The sequence below is a fragment of the Ischnura elegans genome, chromosome 1, assembly GCF_921293095.1.
Source record: "Ischnura elegans chromosome 1, ioIscEleg1.1, whole genome shotgun sequence".
Taxonomy (NCBI): domain Eukaryota; kingdom Metazoa; phylum Arthropoda; class Insecta; order Odonata; family Coenagrionidae; genus Ischnura; species Ischnura elegans.
This window is the reverse complement of record NC_060246.1, coordinates 71,841,594-71,867,651: the sequence shown is the minus strand read 5'-3', so window position 1 is coordinate 71,867,651 and position 26,058 is coordinate 71,841,594. Positions and strand designations below refer to the sequence as shown.

General features: G+C 35.9%; 2 protein-coding genes across 4 annotated transcripts in view; one reads left to right on the top strand and one right to left on the bottom strand.

Annotated features, from left to right (window-relative positions):
- Positions 1–13,042, top strand: part of LOC124163223 (CUE domain-containing protein 1) — a 33,960-nt gene extending 20,918 nt beyond the window's left edge. For all 3 annotated transcript variants that reach the window (XM_046539984.1, XM_046539975.1, XM_046539989.1), the window contains 3 exons: positions 6,015–6,222; positions 7,101–7,235; positions 10,008–13,042. In XM_046539984.1, coding sequence (XP_046395940.1) covers positions 6,015–6,222; positions 7,101–7,235; positions 10,008–10,450 — 786 coding nt within the window. In that variant the 3' untranslated portion in view covers positions 10,451–13,042. The remainder of the gene's footprint in view (positions 1–6,014; positions 6,223–7,100; positions 7,236–10,007) is intronic.
- Positions 13,043–14,501: 1,459 nt separating this feature from the next.
- On the bottom strand, positions 14,502–26,046 carry LOC124163215 (beta-glucuronidase-like). Its single transcript, XM_046539963.1, has 12 exons — positions 25,638–26,046; positions 22,554–22,736; positions 22,076–22,254; positions 19,748–19,908; positions 18,755–18,993; positions 17,223–17,363; positions 16,881–17,053; positions 16,638–16,784; positions 16,479–16,563; positions 15,916–16,092; positions 14,995–15,133; positions 14,502–14,764 (listed from the first exon to the last, which is right to left on the bottom strand). The coding sequence occupies exons 1-12, from the start codon at positions 25,827–25,829 to the stop codon at positions 14,619–14,621; spliced, it is 1,962 nt and encodes a 653-aa protein (XP_046395919.1). The 5' UTR covers positions 25,830–26,046; the 3' UTR covers positions 14,502–14,618.
- Between the last annotated feature and the right edge of the window lie 12 nt (positions 26,047–26,058).

Genomic DNA, 26,058 nt, shown 5'->3' with positions numbered 1-26,058 from the left:
ATTTTTGTATCCCTCCAGAAATGTTCCTGACTAAGAATAAGACATAAGATGATTTATAGTTCCCATCAAATATCTTAATATACTCTTTGCATATGCCCAGTATTGCATTGTAAAATCATCAATAAACCTTCTTAACTTTGACACTGCAAAGACACGATCTGGCCTTGTAAAAATCATTGCATACATAAGACAACCAATCAAAACTAGAAATGGAACATCAGGAAAAGTTTTTGGGTCACTGCCGGAGCTACATTCAAACCTGCGTCTATGAGACAAAGGTTGATTGCAGGTCAAGTTAGTAGATGACAAGGAGATTATGTGATCTGGTAGTTTTCGAGCCACTTAATTTTTTAAAGAAAACGTCTCTTCTGCTTCTCCTCCCTCGCTTCCAAACACTGACTCATTTTCTTGATTACTCTCAAAACTACTGTCTACATTAGTTGGAACTTTGTCATTACCCTCACAACTTGATTCAGGGATGGAGTCTTCATTACTTGATATTCTGATATTCCCCTCACTACCTTTGCCCTCACTGCCATTCTCTCTACTGTCAGGTTGAGGCTAGTAACTAATTATCCCTTATCCCCCTAAGAGCCTAGGTAGAACTAAAGAGTTACCAAGAGATATTTGGACTGGTTTGAGCTCCCCAAACATATTTACAAAGGATACTACATCACTTGCTTCGATGAATCTTCCCGCAATATCAGGGTCAGTCAAAAAATACCATTTTTGACTCCTCACCTTTGCCAATACTTTTTGCATTTGGCATCCAGCATCTTTCATTGCTCTTTAGCCACATAAGCATAGAAAATACATCCAAATACTTTTAGATGTCTTCGATTAAATTTTCGTTCAAACCATCTCTCCTCAGGTAATGCATTCCCTCCTGCTTTGGATGGTACTGTTTCGAGATATACAGCTTCTCAACAAGCTTCAACCCAATAATATTTTAGTGAATTGATGCCAGAGAGTTTGTACCTAGCTTTCTATTGGCTCAGCTAATCATTTCTGCTTGAAGATTATAAGATTTTGTAGTTAAATATTTTAGCACACATGCCCTTAACCTCCCCTGTTATGCCTGACCCATATATTCACCCCCATAATTTGTGTGCAGGCATTTCATATTGTTCCCTGTCTCATTCTCCATGCTTGCCTTAAAAATTGTATAGCATTGTAGGACTAAATGAGACTTCTTAATTTTAATAAAGAAAACAAAAACCTTTCTTGTGCAGACATCAGTGAAGGTGAGCATACATTGTCCTCGTCCTTTTTCTATTCCATGTTCCTATCCCTTTCTTTCCTTACCCCTGAATTTATATGCATATTTTACATAAATAACATAAATATATTTTCACCTATAATACCATCAGACCACACAATTCTGAGGGGATCAGACTTAATTTATTACATACAGCTTCCATTCTAGTGCTTATCTCGAATCATTTCTTTGCTAACTTGCCATCAACATATGCTATACAAGGCTGAAATTTATTATTAGGGGGACAATCCACACCACTGTCAACCACATTATAACCTGCATGTTACTCTGTCACAAGTCTGCTACTCTTGTGCCACAGACTTAGTAAACAGTCCTCTACTGCTTTGACAGTCAATCCTACATAACAAGTTGCATTACTTTTACTTTCTGAATAATATTTTTTCAAATCTTGACAACATATGCCATTTTCTTCAAAACTAGTGGCTAAATCACTCCTATTACTTCCAAAGATCTGGCATCAAATAAGCTGTACCTAAATTCATTACACAAGACAGCTGTGTCTTTTTAACTAGCTTGCTTACAGACAGTACATTGGTTGATAAATTTGTAACATTTTGATCAGGAATATAGCACTTCACAGTGTGGGAACATGGGCACTTAGGGAGGAGAATGGGAGAGGCTGGAGGTGTTCGAGATGTGGGTAAGGAGAAAGTGAAGTGGACTGAGAGAAGAAAGAAGGTCAAGTGCGAGACATGTTGAGTGAGGAGAGACAGCTTCTGGATAGCATTCAAAGGAGACAGGAGATATGGATTAGGCAAGTACTGAGCTGGGAGTGGATGTTGAATTCACTATTAGGGCATAGAATGTTGGGTAAACAAAGGAGAGAATAGGATTTTTAGATAGCATGAAAAGGGTGAAGTTGTGAATTCAGGAGGGAAGTCCATGGGGGCAAGAGGGACTTTTGGAATGCTCCATGCAAACCTACCTTAATACCAAGCGGTAGAATACTTAAATAAAAATGTCTTGGAGTTTATTTTTAAGCATTATATATGCAGTATGAAAAAGTAATTGTGAAAATTTTATCGAGTATTCATTCCCGATTTTTATGAAAAAAAAATGTTTTCAAGTCGTATATCTTATCGGAAAGCCATAAATTGATGTCTAGCAGCTAAATCTACGTACTATTGATCGTAAAAATCTTATCTTCAAAACAATTTGACCCGTAAAACTCAATGATGGCTGAGATATACTATACACTACGCTTCCTTATTGACCGTTTTTCGAGTTAGCTGCACAAATTCCCGTCAATTCGCTCAGTCTATCACTATATTTTACGTAAATATGAGTTGCAAGTTACGGCTTGGAACTTTCGAACGACCGTAATGAATATAATTCAGTTTTAATATACGCATCAATAAACGTTGTTCGTCATCATGAGTACTATGCATATTAAATTTCGGCATATCAATCATTGTGTTATCGCTTAACCCGAACTATCTTCCAGCACTGCTGCCTGCGGGTATTTTGAACGGGGGAATACCTCCCGCTCATATCGCATCAAGCCGTTCCGAATCACGCATCAGCATAAGCGCATCAATGCCTTGATGCAATTTCGGAACGGCTGCATCAAGGTCATGCGTTGATGCGCATGATGCGTGATTCGGAACGCACCCCAGGGACGCGACTACCATTGAAGGCGGCTTGATCGAACTGGGTAGAATCTATACCTGAGTATGCCGCCCTAGCCGAAAAAAAACTTACATTCCCCAGTTTATGTCGTCTTATTTTATTCATTTTTTCTTCATAATTTAACTGCTTATCATTTTTCTACGGTGGTGAAGTCATTATTTTTCCTTCAAGCAAAATTTAAAAAGCATATATAATGCATTTATGTAGAACTGTATATTAATCTGAAAAGGGCAATTGTCTCACGAGGGGAGTGCTAGGGTTGGGAAATGAAGTTCGGGGTGGCACGTGTTTGCAGCACTACCCCATAGTGCTACAATGCCCCAGACATAAGACTACATGGCCTGCCATTTGCAAGAAAAACGGTCTGAAACTCTCAGTCCAGCATTATGTAATACCCATGTATCCGCTCTCTCAACTGAATAGCGTGGTGGCCAAGGTGGTAAGCTGGCAGGAATAATTAGCCGAATTAGGTTTTATGTTCGAATGCATTACTCGATTTTTTTTTCATAAGTCGGAGTTTTCAGATCCTTGTTCATTTCATCGATCAATACGTTAATTGAATATAATAATACTCACGTATGTAATATTGTTAACAATTCGTTTGTTGTATTTTCAAAGTACCTATTTGCTTTTCCTTATTGAAAAATAAAAATACAATGAGTTCAAATTGGAAACTTTTGTTCTTTCAACATATTCAACTTTTCCAACCTAATAGTTTCCTTCAAATATTTGTTCGTGTTGTATATTGAAAACGTTGTGTGTGGGAGACTAATATTAATATTCTGAAGGCTATGAATAACAATATATTTATTCATTGGATTCTGAAATTACACTAGAGCCGTCCCACTCCGAACTTCATTTCCCTACCCTGGCACTCCCCTTGTCAGTTTAATTTTTACCTCAAGGAAAAGAGCAACGTTGGATGAGCTGTTTTCACATAGTCTCATCTAGTCAAAACATTTTGAATGGTTATTTCTTGCTTCCCATTAGGCTATTGCATTTTTTGGGGATGAGATGGCTTGTTAACTCATCTCTTCGAAAAGGGTTGTTAGACCTTGCCAAAATGATGCTCAAAAATTTATGTCATATAGATTACCCCTAGACTTTTGGCCCTTTACGAGGAGGGAGGGAGGTTGAAAATTGAGAAATACAATGTTGTAGAGTTCATCCCAATTGGTTTTGCAGAGTTGCACTCCATCAGGCCAAAAATTTGTTTTTTTTGGTGGCATTTGTGACCAGCCATGAAGTGATAATTAATTGCATGTGGGTGCAGGTCCCTAGGCAACCAGCATATGCCTCTTGCATGCTCACTAGTATCATCAGCACAAATTTCAACCTGAATTAGTCTCTTGGCAGATATCGTACCAATACAAGTTAGACAATCAATTTATAGCGAATCAAAATTCTGCTATTAGTCAATTGTTGGCTCGACAGTGGAATATTTGACAAAATGGACAATATGTTGGCAAAATTGACTGGGAAGGACTCTGAAATCAATACATACATATTTTCAACCCCTTTCCCCATAAATATTCTCAGCACAACAGTGTAGGGTTGACCTAAAAGTATCAATATTTTTTAACCATATTTGTCAGTTCCAAAATCTTTTAACTTCTTTTCAATAGAATAAGTTTCTCTGAAGAAATTAATTTTTCTGATTTACCCTACTTTGTGTCGTGAATATATTGCATCTTTATAGGAGCAGCAAGATCGACGCACTACTTCCAATTATAAGGTACCATAGCATCTTTTACCAAATGTCTCAAGAGTAATGAAGATAGTTTAAATTTTGGCATCATTTATTGTTTAGATATAAGTGTATAACAATGAGTGGTAAAGCAAGTGTGAGGAAGGGGAGAGGGGTTCGAGTGTTCTAACTCATGCACCCAAAATATATGGGAGATATTGACTTAAATGTACCCCTTTGAATGGACCTACCTCAATGTATCCACTCAAAATTAGTCTTCATCCTCGTATGCAAAAAAATATCTTGGCTATGGTTTTAATCATTGGTGAATTTCTTTAGAATGTGTTGAAATGTCTTGCATCAAGTTGACTAGTGTCAAGGGGTCCCATACAATGATAACCTGCACCATAACTCTTGCCATAATGGTGGCACTAAAATGGCTAACGAAAAATGTCCTGAAAGCCCCTACATACATGTTACTTTCTCTCCCACTGATTCTTGATCTTTTGCAGTGTCCTTCCTTTGTCCACCAAGTCTAGGATTTCCTTGTTCCTTTTCCTCTCAGGTCATGTTTCTGCATCATTAAGCTCCATCCTTCATATCAGACAGTGAGCCTTTTCTTTATGCAAAAATTCTTCATCATCTCATTCATATTCATGATGGCCTCCTTGGCTACTGCTATTACTTATCATCCTGATATCCGTGTATGTAGCTCCATTTTATTCAAAAGAGTGAAATTTTTTAACTTGCTCTTTGTGGCTATCTGTATTTCTACCACAGGTGAAGTGATGTAGTTATCAATAATTTTTCAAATGTCTGGAAAGGGTCCGTAAAAATGCCAAATTTGAAAGGAATCAATGTGGGTGAGGTTGAAAATGTTAATTTTTGTGTTGAGTTGACTTTTAATGACCTGTTGTTAGGATTTTTAGGGCTTCCAATATTCATATAAATCATGTTTTTTTTCTCACATGACTCCATTGCACTGTACACATTATGTTTTTGGTTTAAGGGAACAGTAGTTAATACATTTTATCCTTTGTTTTGAAGGTTTTTTTTCTGATGGGATGCATTCTTTTGTAAGCATATGGCATTTTGTTATATCAGTATACAGTCTTTGAACATTGTGTGGCATGTGTTAAAAATTAGTACATGTGAACTACTTGTCTGAGAATCAAGTTTGAGGAAAAATTGTAATGCTATTTATAATTTTATGCCTTAACTTTGTACCTGTTGTGTTCATCTTCTCAAGTTTTATGAAATTGTTTCTGTTAGATTGTCCCCTACACATCTCTTACATTTATCAAATGTAATTGTAATGCATGTAAAAGTATACAGAATAACAAAAAATTCTCACTCTTGAGTTATCATTTTAAAAATTGATTATTTAAACCAAATTTTTTATGAATTGTTTGATTTCAGGGCTTGATGCTGAGCCATCAACTTCTACAACAACGATATGCAGAGAATCAAGAGCGCCGTGGGGCCCTGCTCGGGGCTGGTGGTGCAGTCGGAGATCCTGACTTGGATAGGTTTCTAGAAGACGAACGCATTGCTCTCTTCTTGCAAAATGAAGAGTTTATGGCTGAGCTTAGGTGGAATAAAGACTTTCTGTCTACTCTTGAAAAAGGTAATCAAATGATTGTTTTATGCAATACCTTGATAGTTAAAAAGAGAGTGGTGTTTGTGTGAAGGATGAAATGGCTGAAGGTTATGAATTAAAAATTTTTCATGTGCTGATAATTGGGTTGATTCATGCAGCTGTTTTCTTGTCCATTCATTGTAAGCCTTGAAAAGGCATTTTAAAAAATTAGTGTGACAAGAGGTGAATCTTCCTCAAAATTATAACATTGTTTTATAGTAGACGTCTGCTTTCCCATGAGTTCAACATATGATGAATTCTGCATGCAATCTTTGTTGATTTTGTGTATGCTTTTTAAAATGTCAAATTTGGCTGATCTGGTTTCCACTAGCACAATTTATAATCAACTGTGTAATTCTATATCTCATTTGTTAACAGAGTAACCTAGAATATAACCCAGGACTTGTATGCCTGCTTTGTGAAAGTATTCGATAGAGTAGACTTGGTAAAATAAATGGTCCGTGTCAAGAAAACAGGCGTTGATTGGAGGGATGGGCTTTTGTAACTTGAATATAGCTCAGACTTCACAGTTGAGAGTAGCGAACTGAGTATCAGGGTGGGTAGTCTTTGGCTCAGTTATGAGACAGGGCCATCCACCAAGGTAGAATACCTTAATATTTAATAATAAAATAGTTTGTTATCCAAACAATTTAAACACGATATAATTCACCCATGCTGTTTATCTTGAAACTGATTTCTTGTCTGGAAATAATTCAGATTCAATTTAAGTACAATGGAATTCGCTTTAAAAATGGTCCTTTACAATGGATTAATATCTTAATGTGATGGTCTGCTGTATTTACTATACTTTTAAACTACAGTTCACTTTATTTAATTCTTGAGCTAACTACTGTTCTCATCTGTAGACCAGTTGCAGCGAGGTGATTGTGATAGCCCTCCAGAAGACCATATGGGATCATTTCCTTTGGGCAAATCCCTGTCATCCTCAGGCCATGATGAAGATGCTCTTTTTAAGGAGAGGCTTAAAAACATGGGGAAAGGTAAGGAAATTACTTTCAGTCTGTATATACCTTTACTGGTTGTTCTTAAATGCAAAATTATTGTGCTAAAACTATACTCCAGTTAGTGATCTTTTGAGGTTGGGGTATTTTCTGTATTAAGGTGGTAGTCCTCACTGAATGCAATTTCATTGAGATATGGTTAATAGTACCGACCCAATCATTTTTTTTTGTATTTACAATTTGGCTCTGTTTGAAAATCACTTGTGAACAGATATTGCATTGTGATTTCCAATGATTACTATTATGAAAAAAATGTATTTTAGGAATGTCTCTCTGGGGGAAATTTTTTTTATATAAACAGAAATGATTCTTAGTGGCATAAACATCCTTAAAAGACTGATATGCTACTCGGTCAACTCTATTCAGAATATTTGGTGGGCTTGAACAGTAAATTGACAATTGGAAATTAAAGATGGAATAAATGTCATCAAAATAAGATTCATATGCAAATATTCGTATGTATAAATAAATATTTATTATGGGAATGAAACAAAATTTATTTTGGACAAATCTATTTTGACCCAGTTCTAAAATAACTTGTAATATACGAGTTTGAACCTTGTTCCACTTCATCACCTCTTTAACCATGGCTCCTATTTTTGTGAAGTTAAAACTGAAATCAGCGTCAACATTATTACTTTTATGAAAGGAATTTAGCGAGCTTAGAGCAAACATATTGTCATTCATTTTGGGTGGAACAACAGGCACGTCATTTTCATCCTCGCTGCTTTAATGGCTAGTCCCTGCCACAGCAGTATCTCCGTAATCGATCTCTTCTTCGTCATCTTCGCATACTTCAAGATCATCATCAATGGAAAGGTAATATGTATATGAAGACACTCCAAAGTGAGTACAGTAAGTTATCGACTTACGAGCAAGAGTTGTTCCGAGACCTTGTTCATAAGTTGAAAAATACAAGCAAGGCATTGAAAAGTATAATTATCCTGCAAAATGCAGCACTGTAGTACAATTTTTCATTAACTCACGATTTTTATATAAGCTTATTATACAATGTTGTGGGGATGCCAAAGTATCTCCTACTGATGAAAGAACCATAATTGATGGTCTTTGGCACAGTGCACGAGGAGAACATAAAAGTAGCGCAAGGGTTATAACATAGTCTACTGTATGCCCACCTTTATGGCGTTGCTTATCCGTGGAACTTCATAGTAAAGTTCTTTTTGCTACTGCTGGGACCAGGTCTGAGGTTCGTAATTTGGTAATAACATTTCTTTTACTATAAATTGGATAAATTGGACTTTTTGTCAGGACCAATGATTTGCTTCGTAAAAGCAAGAACTTCATAATGAGGTTGTTTGTATTTAAGTATCTTCTTGTATTTATGTACTTTGCAGTGATTTCAAAGGATTACAGTGATTGTATATTTACTTAGTTTTTTACTTCAGCAACCCAATAATTTTGATCAAAATTATTGAAAAACACCATATTTTACCATGTTAGTAAGTTGAGCTCAAAACCTGTTGATGTATTGTAAAATAGAAAGTTAAGAAGATCACAATTTTATTTTTTGCGTTATGAATTTAATTATATGAGTTAATTGCGCCGTTATGTCCTGGAACCTACATCAAGGGTAGAAGTTAAAGGGATTTCATCATGTATGCTACTGTATTTACTTCAAATTCGGTGGAAATTAAAAGCGCCTGGGAACTAAATATCATTGTAGATACATTGTTGCAGTGAATATGCTATACATGTAAAATCAAATTCAAAAGCATTACAACAAATTGAGCAGCACCACTTCTGCTGCAGTCAGAAATGGAAGTTTGGTATTTTCTATAGTACTGGTAACAGGGAAATTTGAACAACACTCCTATCTTCCTCAGTATTTTTATTTGTGCATCATTTAAGGGAAGTGTACATGTTATTTAAGAAATGCTCATCTACAATCACTATTCGTATTATAATTGTTATCACTGGTTGTTAAAAAATAAACTCTATTTCATTTCAGAGAAAAATGTGAGATTGTCAGCTAAGAACACACATTTGTAAGACAAAGGTGAAGCATACAAAAAAAATTAGTTGAAATAATGAGAAATATCTTTCATTCCGGCATCCAATAAAACATCTCATCACTTTACCTTGTGTCACAGTTTTTTAAATAAGGAAAAAAAATCGCTGCTTTGAACCCATAAGGGCCTTGGTGACCTTGAGCAGGGGCGCAGCTAGGAATTAAGGCTGGGGTGTTTAGGTGCAACTAGTACCGGGGTGTGTGGGGGTATGGCATACCAACCAGGATAAGCGGTAGGCGCGAGATTAATAAATTGCGGAATTTAAGATAAACGGTTCAATATGGTGAGTTTTATGGCTTTCTGAGGGATATTTTATTTAATCCTTACTCTATTTAAAAAAATCATATTAGTCCAATTAAGTAAAATGGATTAAACTTTAAAATTTATCTGAGCTTTGGGGGCGGGGGTTTAGCCCCCAAAACCCCCCCCCTCTTCGCTGTGCCGCTGACCATGAGGGCCAGTTAATACAAATTAGGTAGTATAAAAATAGTCTCCTTAAAATAATACATTATTCAATTTTCATAGTAATCCATCGAACAGATTTAAGTTCATCGATCTTGAATTTATAAATATCTAGTTTAATATATTTTTAGAAATAGTGAAATTATAAGCTCTGGAGGTTCACAAATGTGGTATTACGGAGACTTTTCTGTTCTGTATTAAGAAAGCAACCCAACATACTGTCTGGTATGAGCTAAAAAAAACTGTATTTTGTCCACAGTGTCTAGGAAGAAGTTTGCACAGCTTGCGCGAGTGTTCACTGGGCGGAAGAAACGCAGTGGGAGTGGAGCAGGTGGAGCCAAGCACATTCTGAGCCAGGGGCCCGCACCTTCGAGGGACAACCTGCTTTTGAATGCGGAGCCATTACTTCCAGACGAGGATGACGACGAGGACGACATGGAGCGGTTTGATGCAGAGGCAGGGGGCAGTAGTGAGGCAGAGGAGGAGGCAGAGCAAGGTGATTCAGCGCGGTGTCGGCGGTCCCAGAGACACATGCGCTTGGGTGGGGTGGAGCGGAGGAAGAGGAGTGGTCAGAGGTCGAGTGGAGATGGGAAGGAGGACGAGGATGAAGAGGACAAGGGAGGGGGTGGGGACTTCCACCATCACCACTTGAGAGAAAGCCACAACGGGGGGCACGGACGACGGGCCGAGTCTCGAGAATAAGGTAAAAGAAATGTATGGTTGGTGCTCATATGTTGGCTTCCAGGAGAAGTTACAAAAAAAAGTGTGATTATAAATTGTTAAATAGCCACCTAATGCCTCTCATCTCTTTGAAGTTGGGGTCTGCTTTCTTCTCTAATGAGTCTTAGGAAAAATATATCTTAAGCCCCCATGTTGATATCCTTTCCTCCCGCCACCGTTATATTGTAACTTTTCAGAAGTGAAGTTCTTGTGAGGAAGTAAAGAAATCCCTGAAATTAAGAATATAGGTCCTCTCTTCAAGATCCTAAATATCTGAGTAAGTATGAGGAGTATAGCTCGATGAAATATGTGAGAGTGACTTGAATGCTCTCAAGCTTAAAACAATAAGAAAATGTTATGATGTGGTCATGTTTTAGGCAAATTTTTTTTATTTTGGTCAGTGATTTAACTTAAGAAACTTATCATTTGGTATGTGTGTTTACGTTTAACTTGCTGTGTGTACATAAATGTATATAAAATATTCTGTACATGCTATATTTTCTTGTTGACAGTGCCATTTTAATTACATTAAAAAATATCACTTATGGCATAACAATTTTCATGTATTGCTTCATTATAGAGCCTTTTATTTTTAAGTTTTTGTCCTGACATTATCATAAACTTTGTAGGGCATTTGCTGTCAATTGCACCATAAATGCCCCCACTCTTGTAAGTATGTAATGACTAATTGTGATAAATCACCTTCAGTTACAGTAACCTGTTTTAAAAGTTATTTGGTATCCTAATGTCAGCCTTATCCTCTTATTTTTGTTAGTTTTCCATTTCCCATCTTCCACAGGTGTGTTAAGAAAAAGGATATTGCTTATGATTAGTTTTCTTTGAAGTCTCTTTTCTTCTTGGTTCATGGGTATTCATTTGAATTAGATGATGCAGTAAAGCCATGCGAAGAACAATTAAGAGTGCTCATAAGACTATAAAAATGATATATTTTTGTTATTAAGGATTTAATTTTTAAGGAATGCAATACATAGTGATTGACTGTACATATCACCAACAATACCTCTCCTAACAATACCATCCTAAAATTGCTGTTGTTGACTTGACCACTCTTTCTTTAAGTTTGGCATGGAACTAAAAATGAAATCACCCATTGTTTTGGACTTTCCAAGTGCTCATCTCCGTATTTGATTCATCATTAACGGCCTTTTTGTTGAGGAGAAATGCATGCATAGCCTCACTGAAATATTTCACTTCTTTCAGCTGGAAAGATTTCTCTTTAGATTAAAGTAACTTGTCTTGCACAAAATTAATCTGCAGCAGTACTATTTATTCCCGTCTGGAAATTAATTGAAATTGATTTTTGGCTCAACCAAGGCAAATCATCTCACAAGTTGTTGTTGAAATTCTCTCATAATGTTGAAATAGTTTGGCATATCTAATGCAAAAATTATTTTAAATTTGTTATTTAATTATTGAATATAACTTGACATATACTCAGATGTATCTAGGTTTTTCATTCGTTTTCTGATCGGGGTTGTTCACATTCATTTTTGCATTTATGGAACTTTTATTTACAATCGCTTTGAAAGAGATGAGCATAGTATATTAAAATACATATTTTTACTCATCAATGAAGTAAAGAAGTTATATTGTTGAATGTGACTCGCTAAAACTAAGGGATTTCATGTATTAAGTTTACCCTAGAAACATGCTTGACTGGCTAATTCACATCTCTCGTGTTTTCACACCTTTTTATGTAGCCCAAATTCTGTTACAAAAATTCAAGTTTATTAGAGTTCAATGACTAATCTTGATCAGAGTTGAGCTGTTGATGTTTTTTAAAAGACTACTTATTATTTTCTAAATGTTTTTGAAGTGTTTCTGAGTGCCAATTATCCATCAGTTTCTTGTAATATTTGAGTGCACAAAGGTTGTTATGATATGGCTTTGCTGTATCTAGTTGTTTTAAGTTGTTTTGGAAATTTTTTTTTTGAATTATGAGCATTTATTGGAGGTTTGATATAAAATTCTTAATTAAGTCATGTTTTTCTGTGACTCTGGAAAATCATGGAATGATGAGAAAATGTGTGTTTTCAGCTAAGTAATCCTTATTCAGAATGGTTGTGTTAAGTGATCAAGTTGTTTAGAAAGGTATATATATGGTACAAAAGGACTTTTGTCCTGTACTATTTTTTTTACTCAATTGGTGTATTTAAATTAGACTGAAGAATTCCATGCATTTTGTAGGCAAGATTTCATACTATGATAGAGGTTTAAAAATTTTGAAAGAATATGGATGTATTACAATTTGTGTAAATGATAGTGATGATGGGAATTTATTTGTGTTTACAATAGGAATTAGTGAATGCATATTTTGTCTTCATTTAGAAAACTGTGGTTGAAAATGAAAATTCCTGTAAGAATGTGGACCGGTCCTTTTGCTTGTCTGATTATTGCGAGCAACTTTCCTTCTAAGAATGGCTTAAAATTGTTATACCTACTTGCGCCTTTGTTACTTTTTGGTAGTTTTTCACCAAGAGAAACTATTTCAATACGTATTTGTTTGTAGTCATAATGAAGTTATATGAGATGAAGTAAATTTTGTGCCATATACATTCAGTTGTTTTTCTTCTAGGAATTACTACAATTTAGTTATTGTAAGGGCAAGCTGTTTACCAGAAACTAAGACTGTTCATCACTTGTTCCTTCTTTTGACGATAAAATAATAAATATGTACTTGAATGTTAGACTAATTTCCATTGTGTGGAAATCACAACTTGACATTCTAATTATGAAAAATAGAGATTAATTCATAGTGAAAATGAGTCATCTTTAGACATTTGATAGGGGAAGGAGACTCTTGCTTGACTGATTATTGCGAGTAACTTTCCTTTAAGAATGGTTTAAAATTGTCTTACCTACTTGAGCCTTTGTTGTTTTTTGGTAATTTTTCACCCAGTTTAACTATTTCAACACATATATTTGTTAGCAGTTACTCTTGCATCAAAGAAAGTTTGAAGGTTGTAAGTCTCATATATCTTAGTCCTTCTAGGTATAAGTTTGTGCTTCCTTTGATGATCACATTTTGAACTGATGTAGAGAAAGAAAGGGCAAAGCAATTATAGGTAGTTCAATTGATGCAATTACTTTAAGGAATTAACTTATGCATGATATATGTACAGGTGTAATAGAATTTTACACAAGAAAGTCAGAGAGGAGTTAATGAAGTCTAAGAAATGTACATAATTTAGTATGTTTTCAGGGATGCCGACTTACAAAAAATATTGGTGGAGCCCAAACCGGGGATCTTTTCCCAGGAAATTTTATAGGTAGTGAGTTTTAAGTTTTTTAAGCATTTTAGAGGAGTCATGTGATCAACATTACAACCCTGATAACTATAATCTCGATATCTGGACTCACCGGGGAAAATCGACTAGCCTGACACATATTTTCCTCACACCTATAACGAATTTTTGAGGGGGGCCCCCTCAGGCCCCATGGAGTCCGCGCCACTGTATGTTTTCATTGTTTCAAAATGGAAGATTTATTCAGTTCTGTCAATTAAGGAAACAAATTCATTGCTCTTAAATTCATTAGGCCATTTAATTAAACCTCTTGAACATTGACTAGCCTTACTTTCTTCTGGTGTGGTGGAAGCAAAACATTTGACACATTACAAAATTGGTGGCTATCTTGGCTCACTAGAAGACTTACTCTGTAATAGCTTGATTACAACCCAGTTTCTGTTTTTGTGGCTTCGGCATTCGAGGGTAATAATGGATCTGATGTACTGTTGAGTGCAGGAAATTCTTTCCGATTGTTCATTATTCAAAGCAAGTTCGTCCAGAATTGTCAGTTCTACAATCAAGAAAAACATTAATGAACGGCTAAATGATACTACTTAATTTTACTTTGTTTTTGATCATCGTTTTCAGTGCAATTATTCTAATTCTTTCTTTGCTAAGGGTTAGTTATAGCAAATGCTGCTAGCCATTAGAAAATAATTCAATGATGGGGATAAAATTTTCTTATTTCTTCGATACCTAGAGTTAGCACCAATAATAATAACCAGAAGAAACACATTATTTTTAATATTAATATTTTTAGCATTACTTCTATTAACAGTCATTTTCGTAATAATAATGTCCACATTATTTAAATTGCTCAAGACTTCTCTGAATTCCAACTCTCAAATTAGCAAATCTTCTGGCAGAGGAACATGAAAAGAAGAATTAGCCAAAGACCAGTAGCGTCTCCTGGTGATGTGGGCTGCTAATTTGGGCTTTCTTTCTCTCGTGAATACCCCTTTCATGCAACCCCCTGGCCTGAAGTACTCTGGAATGAAACCCAATTTTATTCTCATTTAGATGTACCTTGATTTTTATCATTGGGTATGCTTACTACTGAAGTTAAGACTATTTTGTGGACAGAATACCCTTTCTGTTTAAGGGCTAATGTGTTCTTTGAAAATCTGTATTTACTTCTGAATAATTAGACTTTCACAGCTCATGAAATTCAAAAGTACTTGCATCCTTAGGCATTACCTTTCATGATATACTACGTACCAGCAGGAGTAGCAAAATCAGCGAAGTTCCAAATCATTTCTCCGATCAAAAATCCTTTTTGACGGAGGATATCAAAGGCTTCAAAATGTTTTTTTAAGGTAATTGCTTGATACTCCTCTGTCCACAGAAATGAAGGTTCCTGAAAAAAACATGAATAGTTTCTGTACCATATAATATCCAGATAGGCTAACTTGACTCAAATTGAGATTCAAACTGACATTCAATCCCTATTTGAAATGCTTTCATGAATGTGGAGGGATGGTATTGCAACCATAAGTAGTGCCCTTAATTTTTAAAAATTTCAAATACATTTTCGTTTTGATCAATAGAAATTGTAATATCAGTAAACTACACCTCCAATAATGTACTTATAACGAGTGGAATACTAGGGCGTTAATGTTAACCTCATCTTAGATTAGGAGGATGGGATTGGCATCAAAGTATCCTAATCCCAATAAGATGGTCAACATAGAGTTAATTAGAATGAAATATGTAATCATATATAGGGCTGCATTTATCATCTCACAAATCCAATGACCACTGGGGGCTCACTACTGTCTGTAACAAAAACCTAGACATCCGAGTTTGAGGAGCTATAGCATTTAAACAAAGCAATCAATTTCAATGCAACGAAAACCATACGAAAGAAAATTTATTTCTATGCTGTAGTTTTATTTCTAGTATGCTTTTTGTTGCATTGAAATTGATTGCTTTGTTTAGACGCTATAGCTCCTCAAACTCGGGTGTCTTGTCTTTTTTTCAGGCAGTAGTTTTCGGGACTTCATGAGTTTATGATATTCAATATTAGAGAATAAAAGATTAATGGCATGATTTTAGATTCCACCATGAGCTTTAGGGGTGATGAGTATGTCCCAGATTATGTCCATATTAGCAAGTAAATAATTTAATGCCAAAACGTACTGAATGAAATCCTGAAATGGAGCCAGCGCCATATTCTGACATGATAATGGGCTTGTTAAACTTTTCATGCCATGCTGACATTTCTGATATAGTCTGACGAACAATGAGGTCTGAATGTCCAGTGTCACTGTACCAACTGCTGTATCTATTGACACATATTACATCCATAAATTGTACCTGTAAAGAATTAACAATTAATTAATTTTTATATTCCAATATATTTTTTCAGGTAATCTGCCATAAGCCTTTATAATTTTGTTCCAATAAATGAAAAATGTAATCCTTTAACTCAAAATGCATCATTTGGAAATATATCTGATCTAATACATCTGCAAGATAATCACATGATACTAAATGCCACCCAGTTCTGAATAGGTAATTCAGTATCTCAGTGACAAGAAGCTTCGTCTTGCACTTAAGCCCTTCATGTTTTTCTTGTCCTATCTAATGATTGGAATTATAATATGATATTGAATGGTGTTACAAAGGTTGATTGTTCATGATATGTAATCTAGATTTTGTAGGTGAAAGAAGAGGTGAAGGATTATCTCATTCTTACTTACCGCTTTGTCATTGGAAGACTGCTGACTAGTAACAAATGTCACTGGACGTGATGAATCTAATGCCTTGGTATGATTTACAAGAGTGCTGAAAATTGAATAGTTCAAATATAATTCAAAATTCATATACAAGGAAAGAAATCAGTTTATTATGGAGATTACCTGAAGTACACATCTGCACCTTTTTCTTGGGAGAGAGGTTCGTTACTCAGAGACCAAAGAACCACACTGGGACGATTTTTATCCCTCTGAATCAATTCAGTCATGATGCGTTTATGCTTCTCAAGCAGCACACTTTGCGTGAAGTTACTGTGAGAGAATGTAAAAATTAGTGTTTATAGTATGTCATGACGTACAAATAGACATTGAAAAGGAGAGACACTCATATTGAATATCCTTTCTAACTTGATGCCAATTGCCGGGCATTCATCAATAACTACAATTCCTAGGCGATCCGCCAAGTCCATTATTTTCTCTGAATACGGATAGTGGGAAGTGCGGAATGAATTAGCCCCAATCCAATTAATTAGGCTGCTATCCTTGACAGCAAGTGGTAGGCTCTCCCCTCTGCCAATAATCTTTTATAAAAGAAAATGTTATAAATTTATATAGAGGGCATCTCATGAAAAGTTAATTCTTGATTAAAACATGTTAATTCAGCATAAATATTTTATTTTGTTAATAAGGAACTCATATTATGATATACCAAAAAAGAGACTATGAATACTACAAACAGTGAGGACTTACATTTGAGTCTTCGTGTCTTCCAAACCCATGAAAATAAAATGACTTCTTGTTAATCAAGAACTCGTTATTTTTCCATTCAATAGTCCGTACACCTGCAGGCATTCTGTATACATCCTTCGAACCATCCTTATTCAGTAATATCTGGAATTATTGAAGGTCTTAATTTTAGGGGGAATTAATATTTTACAGATGAAGACAAGATGGTATATGTTATGGCAAATACGATGAGAAAATTTGGGAGCAGGTGGTAGAAAGCATAAATGCTAAAAATTTGCCTCATTCCAGAAAGACCCTGCTGCCTCTGTACGTATACACAATACAAATGATGAAGTGGTGTCATAGTCCTTGACCTTAACTCAAAATTGTTCAACAGTGCCAGAATAGGCAGATATTACATTCAATGATATTTGTTTATTACTGCCAGTAAATCATCCTGCCAATTATACCTCAAACATCAGTAGTTTTTGACAATTCTCATTCACATCCATCCAAGGTGTAATCTGTAACTGATTACCCCGAGGGCAGGATATGTTTTTCCAACCATGTTTCAGTAAGTGCAAACAAATGTATTGCAATCTTGGGAGGGAATGGATATTGCAAGTATGTATTTGAATTTATGGTCTCTAACAGTAAACATTTTGATGAAAGCAGGTTAGCCTTTCTAGTCACATGGAAGGCACAACATGAAAATACCAACATGTGAGTGGAAAAGGCCAAAACACAGGAGATATCAAAATGACTACACTTTACTAGAGCAAAGAAATTTAGCAGTGGTATACCTTCTAAAAGGTCTTATGAATACTTGTATATTAGTGGATATGTGAAGATATTGCTTGTAATAGCTCATTCACCAATTTTGTCTGTTGTGATAGTTTCATATTAACCCATCAGTGCCCAAAGTTTTTTTAAATTCACACATATTTCACTTTTAAAAAATATGATACCTATGAGCTTAACACTATGAACATAATTCAAACTGACTGAGTAATAGAGGAAACCTTCCACTAAGTATGTGCACAGAAATGTACGCTAAAATTCACATATTAAATGCATTGCAGGAGTATTGGCTCAGCACTGCACTGGGTGCCATATGGCACCCATGGGTGTTGACGGGTTAAAGGCACCCACTATATGTCGCCTACTTCTCCTGCTATTGGTGGCAAAAAATTGATGGACATAGGCTGGTGACATGACAAACTCAAACAGATTGGGTGACCACTTCTGCACTTGTCTTGGGTATCCCTGAGTAAGGTTTTTTTTCGTAGTAACTTATCTTTCCCTTTCTCGTACCAAATTATTTTAAGGGATTGCAATTTTGGGTGCGAGTGAAAGACCCAATTAACAAAAAAAAAAATGCATTGCATGTTCATGTTATGTACCATGGGCTGTTTGCTGGGTGGGCGTGGTGCACACATCAAGAGAAAGTGGTTAATTACAGGGTAGTTGATTTTAATGTACAATGGTTTTTAACTGACTTAGACCCAGAAAAATTGCTCTTATCTGGATTACTGACCAATTCTTAGGATTATTACCTCAAGTGTGTACAGAAATCCTGGATTGGAGTCCATGAGGAATGGCCACCATAGCTTAACTTTTGGAATTTCAACTACACTGTTACATCCCATTGCAGTGGCGACAAGTGCCGTTGTATTCACTCCAGCTCCATTCAGATCCCACCCTTCATAAACGTTGATTCTGCAAGTAATCGCAGATTCCACAGAATTCTCAGAGTATCCAGGATTTGCCACAGACACATCATACCAGATTATCCCTGAAATACACGAACTGCCTTTATAATCTGCCATGTCCATGAAATATTTCACTAAAATGAAAATAAATAATAGCTTGATGCATAATACATGAAACCAATTTCTAATTCTTCTATTCAATGTGCATGCTGCTAACTGACTAGAACAAACCAACTTGTCAACCCCAGTAGAAAGAGCTAAATGGGCCAAGTCCTATAAGTACATGTCTTTATTCAGGAATGTAGAATGACATTTTCACAAATCCAATGGCTTTAGAAAAACCTTGCAGGTTCCTCATAGAGGAAAAGTTGGGAAAAGGGCAGCTCCTTGGACCCCGTTAGGAGCACTTTAACGGTATACGCTCCACTATGATCACTAGCCTATGAAAAATTAAAAGAAATGCTATCCTAGATATATGTTCTGGGTTTTTCTCCAAAGCATTTATCAAAGAGCAAAGAACTCTCAGCTGGCCAAAATGTCCTTATGTAACATGTAAACTTATCAAGAACCGTAATACATATATGCAGGTTTCAAAATTCCCCTTAATATTGGCACAACTTATTTTTCAAGTCTTGGAAGGGTCCAGAAGCAAGTCTGAAATTGAAAGCACACTTAAGGGTGGAAGAGAGCTGGCTGAAGTTCTATGTCACAGTTGTGGACAAGACCCTGTGCAGTTTTAGAGATGAATGGAATGAGAAGAAAGACAGATCATGTCAACCATCATGATCCACACTGAATTTGTTATGGTTGTTTTATTATTTATATGCATTAACGTACCTGTATTATCATTAGTTCCACGCTCTTTAGTGAAACTAGTGAAAATGGAAATATCCTCAATATAAACTGGTGGTGTTGTATATAATAACACAGATCTATGGATTCCAGCATAGTTGAAGAAGTCAAAGTTGAAACTTTGTTCCATATATCCTTTTGGATACCTATAATTGAACCAGGATTATCGGGTAGTAATGTGAAGACATAAAGTTTGATACCACCACGACATATTTCAACATCTTTATAATTCTATTTATTTCCAATCAGCAAGATTTTTAACATACTCCATGCTGAATTGTTTAAGTGGTTAGTCATCAGAATCAGATCGATTTTTGAATTGGAAACTGGATAAGAAGAAAACGAACTCCACCAGGCTTAAGCTTAAGCTCAACTATCATCACTAGCCTATGAAAAATTAAAAGAAAATCTATCCTAGATATATGTTCTGGATTTTTCCCCAAAGCATTTATCTAAGGGCAAAGAACTGTCAGCTCTCTATCTCAGCAAAGAACTGTCAACTGTCTCAAGAGCAACGACCCAAAAATGATAATAACAATAATAATATTTTATTGGTCACAGAAAAGATATGAACATACATACAGGCATCCCCCGAGTTATGTATGTCTCGACTTACGTAAATCCGTACTTACGTAAGCGATAACAGTATTTCAAATAACTACGTTAATTTTCGAATGCGAGCGCGAAGAAGTAGATATTCGCTCGTACAACCTATGGTAGAAAAAATATCGAATAGTTATAGAGTTTTTTACGTGCTAAAAATAACAAAGTGACCCATTTTTGTCATTCCTTGAAGGAAATTTCATTAATTTCTGTAGAAAAATTGCTTATAAATCCCAAGTCAGCAATCAACGTGAAAATTTGCAGTTCTAGCGATGGATGTGGTGGCGTATGTGGTTGCGCTCATTCCTGTGCGATACAACTTGTTATACAGCAATCTCTGAAGCGCCAACGCAAAGGTTCGACTTACGTAAATTTCGACTTACGCATAGTCTGCCGGAACGCATCTCTTACGTAACTCGGGGGATGCCTGTATATAGGACTTGTCAGGAAAACATGAAAATCAAAAGTACAAAGAAACTCACAATATATTGTAATACATATATATATTACATTAATTGCGAGGCATCCTCAAAGAATTCATCAATTGAATAGTAGCAATGATCTAAAAGATATTTTTTTTAATTTTGCTTTAAAAATGCCAGGTCTGTTTTCGTCTTTGATTGATTTAGGTAATTTATTATAAATTTTAATACTCATATTGATAGGCCCTCTACTGAAGAGAGAAAGATTTTGTTGCCTCAATGCGAGCTCATTTCTACTTCTTGTATGATAATCATGAATATCGTTATTCATGGTAAGGCACAACTTTTGTTTAAATTCTCTAATTAACATCACAGCATAATAAATATAAATACAAGGAAGGGGAAGGATCTGTAACCTTTCGAAAAGATTACAGCACCTAGCTTGTTTTTTTAGCTTTGCATAATATTCTTACCGACCATTTTTGTAGTTTAAAAAGACGGACTGCCTTAGGGGAGTGACCCCAGGCTAAAAAAACATATTTTAATATACTATAAATATGCACATAGTAAATTGATATGGCTGATTCTATATTTGTGAGATGAATCACCCGTCTAATTAAGTAGCAGCCTGAAGCCACCGCGGATGAAATACAATTAATATGGGTATCCCAGTTTAGATTTTCATTTATGGAGATGCCTAGAAATTTGGATGAAAAATGATGCACTCCACTCTGTTACTAGAACCTTACTGATAGCAAAGTGTAAGTCAGAACCATGTTGAAAGGGAAATAGTCTCATATGAGTGTGAAGAAAGAATACCTGGCCCTCAAAAAAGGGAACATTAATTGACATCCATTGATCAGCTTGGACAGGGCTACAGCAATTGACTTGCTCTGCACTGAATGTGATAATAAGTGTCAACAGTGGCTGAGTTTTGTGTTATCTTTGTGCATCATCATTGTTTTTTTATTTTTTCATATTTACAATGAATATGGAAGGAAATCATCAACATATACCTTGAATTTCACTATTTGTTTTACCCAATTTTGCATAGATTCCATGGCTTCTAAATTTCTTACACACAAAAATCAAAATGAGCAAGTGTATTAAATTTCAGGAAAAAATGTCACAATTCAAACGCTTTTATCATAAATTTCAGGAAAATGTCTTCACTAGGGTTATGTTCTGTATGCAATGGTATTCTTTCTGCCATTATCATAAGAAATGTTACCATTACCTACACCATCACAATGGCAACAATTCAGCATGGACAATGTGGATCACTCACCTTTTAGAATCATTCATAAATTTGACTTGTCCCTGAGGTATAGTTGTGGGAGTCAGTGTGTTATTTATTGCCACTGTGATATGGTCGTATGATTTGCCAAAATTGAGAAATGCAGTAATGTCCTCTTCAAAGGGAAGATGCCCTCCTTCATGGGTAGTCACCAAGACACCGTTTATCCACTAGAAGAAACATTAGTTCTTTTAACGTCCCATATTAAAATCTTCAGTGGACTCAACTGAGGTATTATTAAAAATATTGTAAATAACGCTTTTTAAGTTTTGGGTTTTCTCAAGAAACTTGAGCGGATTTAAAATTCATTCATTAATTGTAAAATGAAGATTAGATGCACATAGCAATTTTGAATTTTCTAAAATAAATCTTGAATGGCTTTAAGATTAATTGATGATAATTTAAACATAATAGAGGTGAGAGTATTAAAATTTAGAGCCAATTGCACAAAAGGCTCTTGTTTACTTACTACATATGCATAGTAATGAATGCTTCCAAATCTGATGAACACTTTTCTTCCCTCTAAGGCCCAATCTCGTGGGGTGAAAAACTTTCTGTCGTACCACACTAACCCAATGTGATCTCGAACAGAACTTTTAGCCGTTATATCATTGTAGCTTGATGGTACAGGCATTATTTCGGTTGGGCCTGTCTAATGAGAAAATTAATCATAATAAAGCTTCATTTAATGGGAAAGAGCAATATTAGAAGACAAGTGTTGAGTAATTGATTGCTCTCTCAATTATGGCTGCTATCATTCCAGATGGTCGATAAACACATTTAAACTATATGCCTACTCAAGGGTAGCTTTCAGTTTAAAACTAGTGCCACTAAATATGTCATATTTGAAAGGTATCAAAGAAAGGTGGGTTTTTATGGTGAGTTGATTGTGACGTGGTAAGGCTTGCAAATTCCAATGATCCCCAGAACTACACTGTGACTGGAGGCATCACCACCGATACACGAAGCCCTCACACTCAACTTGTGTTGTCACACAGTTGATCTGAATTTGTTGATTTTGGGGACCAAATATTTGCAAATGGAATTCCTGCATGAATTGGTCCTCCAAAATCAATGCATTCAAACTAACTGCATGACACCACAGATTGCTTGCGATGGCTTTGGGAGTAGGTGTTGCTGGAGGCTCAAGTGAAAGTAATTATAGTAGATTCCATTTAATGGGTCCACCACTTAATTGGGGCAGATCTGGAAGAACAGAACCCAATGGAGGAATATCCCAGAGTATTCTCCGCTTAATTGGGACAGCATGCCACTTTATTGGGCCATGAGTCGACGGTATAGACTCTATACTTGCGACGAAATTAAATTTTTTTTGTTTTCTGAATGCTATTTTTTATATTTTCCTCCTTTGATTTACTCTTATTTTTCACAAATGTTCCTATTCTTGCCCTATCTTGAAAGCTCTTGTTGTTATACTATCCGCAAGACGATAGGACTTTTCTTTAATAGGACTAAAAGACATTCATTCAGCGTCGCCCGAGGCTGTGAAAAATATTTTTAACTAAATTGTTATAATTCTTAAAAATCATAATAAATTAACTAAACTCGCTGATTAACTAATCAAATTAATAGTTTAATAAACTCATGTTGCATTATAGACATTCTTTAGTCTTCTTTCTATCATTAATATTTGTTTATGCCCATATACAGGATAGTTTGCCTAATTGGGGCAGCCGCTTAATTGGGGCAAAGTGGACAAGTCCCAACTAACCCGAATCTACTGTATCAATTTTAACTACATTCAGAGAGGGCCCCAGTTTCAAATAGGTTGAAGAGAAGGCACTGGACAAAACAGAACTTGGAAATTTCCAAGTTCTGTTTTGTCCAGTGCCTTCTCTTCTTCTTTGTGGCCAGGTCTTGTGATGAGTTAACTCATCACAAGACCTGGCCTGTATGGGAGGATGCTGAGTATGAGGATCTAAATGACACTGGAAACAGACCAAAGAGACTGATCAAGCGGAGGGAAGTGCAAAAATGAAGAATATCCAGATGGAGATTTTTTCTGGATAAATAGAACCTGCTAGGAAATGAAGACAAAGAAGTGATGGGCATGGACAACATGCATTCTAACCTTCTCAAGAATATTGGGAAGGTTGGGAGGAGAGGGTTTTGCCAACGTTTTTTGCAGATGATTTTGTGAATATAGTTCCATTTTTTTTAAATTGTCTTTGGTGAAATAGTTTTAAAAATAAAAACTTTTATCTTTTGTTTTTGAAACATCGCGTACTTCTGGACTAAGATATTTTTTTATTTTTATCCATTTGCATCAAGGGGTACAGGGTGAGGAAAGGTAGGTGGTGATTCAAGAGATCTGGTTTTCTTTCAGATTATTGGCTACCATGTAAGAATTATTTTGAGGTTGGTGTCCTCTACATTAATTGCCTCAGGAAAGACTTCCTCTGCAGCTGGAATTGAACCATACTTCTTTGGTTACTGCACAGATCAATATGCTGTCCAGTTTCCTTAATTCCCTTTGCTATCATATTCAGGGCAAAAGGCCATCCTAAGAGTGTCGTTTTTCCCGAGAGTGGAAACAATGACTCCGATGGAGTATAGCTTTCCAAGGAAACTATGTTGAAGGGGATAACGTTGTTTGAAAAAAGAAAAACTTTAGCTAGTACAAAATCAGTCTCATTACTTTTCTAACACACCTCATATACTAGAAGTATAAAAGTTTTTTTTTTAACAACTAAGTGACCTATGAGTCTCTCTCAGAACCATTGAACAATGAAGGAAGTGATCAGTAAAAGGATAGAAGCCAACAAAAACTGGCGGTGGAGAAGAGCAAAAAGGATAGAATGGATCTACTACATAAGAAATTATGTGGTCTCCACCACAGGAGAAAGTAAGTGGGATAAATTGAGTGTCAAACACTAATGAAAAACATGCCATAATGGCCTGACACAGGGTAAAAATAATGCAAGGGGATGGTAATAGTGGGGTCATCCAAGGATGATTCTAATGATGAAGAGGTAATTACTTATAAAATGGCCTGAGGATTGAGCAGCATAACCAAAGAAAAATGGCACCACACGTTCAGTTAAATGAGTGGGCATTCCGGTCAGAGGCCTACATAGCATATATGGATGACTGCAATACATTAGCTGTTCCTCCATTTGCTTAGACACTTCAGTTAGTGCGGAATAATAGGAATTAGGATGGGATAGGTAATAGAATATGAGCTCACAATCAGAGGCGGTTTTAGAAGTGGGTCGAACCAACTTCTAGAAAATTGATCAAGAGGTTCTGCTTGCGAATATGAATAACCTCCTGAGAAAAGGAGGTCCAGACCTTAATGGCATATTATCCTACGAAAATGAAAACCCAATGGGAAGCTATCAACCTTCCCATTACCCCTTTGGATCTTACGCTAGTTGGAGTAAACGAATCCTAGGCTTGGTCAGCAAACCTTCAGTACATTTTGAAATTTTATGCCGTCAACGAGGGAATTTTCACACCTAAGAAGTTATGTCATGCATGAAACTAGCTATGTTCATAGAGAGATACGCCATTTCAATGAGGAGGTCATTACCTCTGAAAGGAATGTTGCTTCCCAATTCTGCAAAATTCCCATTCCTTTCTGGTCCGTCCGAAAATTCCAAAGCCCATCTAAAGAGCGAACGTCTCGAGTTTCAGATTCTCTAGGATATAATAGTCCAAAGCTAAACCCAATACATACAGAAAATATAAGGAAAGGGCTAAATGCCTGAGTGGTGACACACATTGTATTTTCGCTTGTTCGAGGCTGATATCCACTTAATAAGTACAACAACGTCAGCACTAAATCAGCGTATGTAAGAATTTATGGGATGCTTGTTTCAAGGGATAGCATCACATTGCGCTGCGTGAAAAGCTTTCTTCTAAAGATAAGTGAGAATGCTAGATTTTTTAAAAAAGTAGTCTGATAATTCGCGACGTTTGTTTCTCATGAAATGTAGGGAAATGACTGCAAT

Excerpts from the sequence above, each read along its gene's own strand:
- LOC124163215 (XM_046539963.1), bottom strand. The coding sequence starts at position 25,829 with ATGTGTGTCACCACTCAGGCATTTAGCCCTTTCCTTATATTTTCTGTA. Across the intron at positions 17,054-17,222 it reads GAAGACACGAAGACTCAAAT|ATTATTGGCAGAGGGGAGAG; the intron begins GTAAGTCCTCAC and ends CTTTTATAAAAG. Across the intron at positions 16,785-16,880 it reads TGCCCGGCAATTGGCATCAA|TAACTTCACGCAAAGTGTGC; the intron begins GTTAGAAAGGAT and ends ATTCTCTCACAG.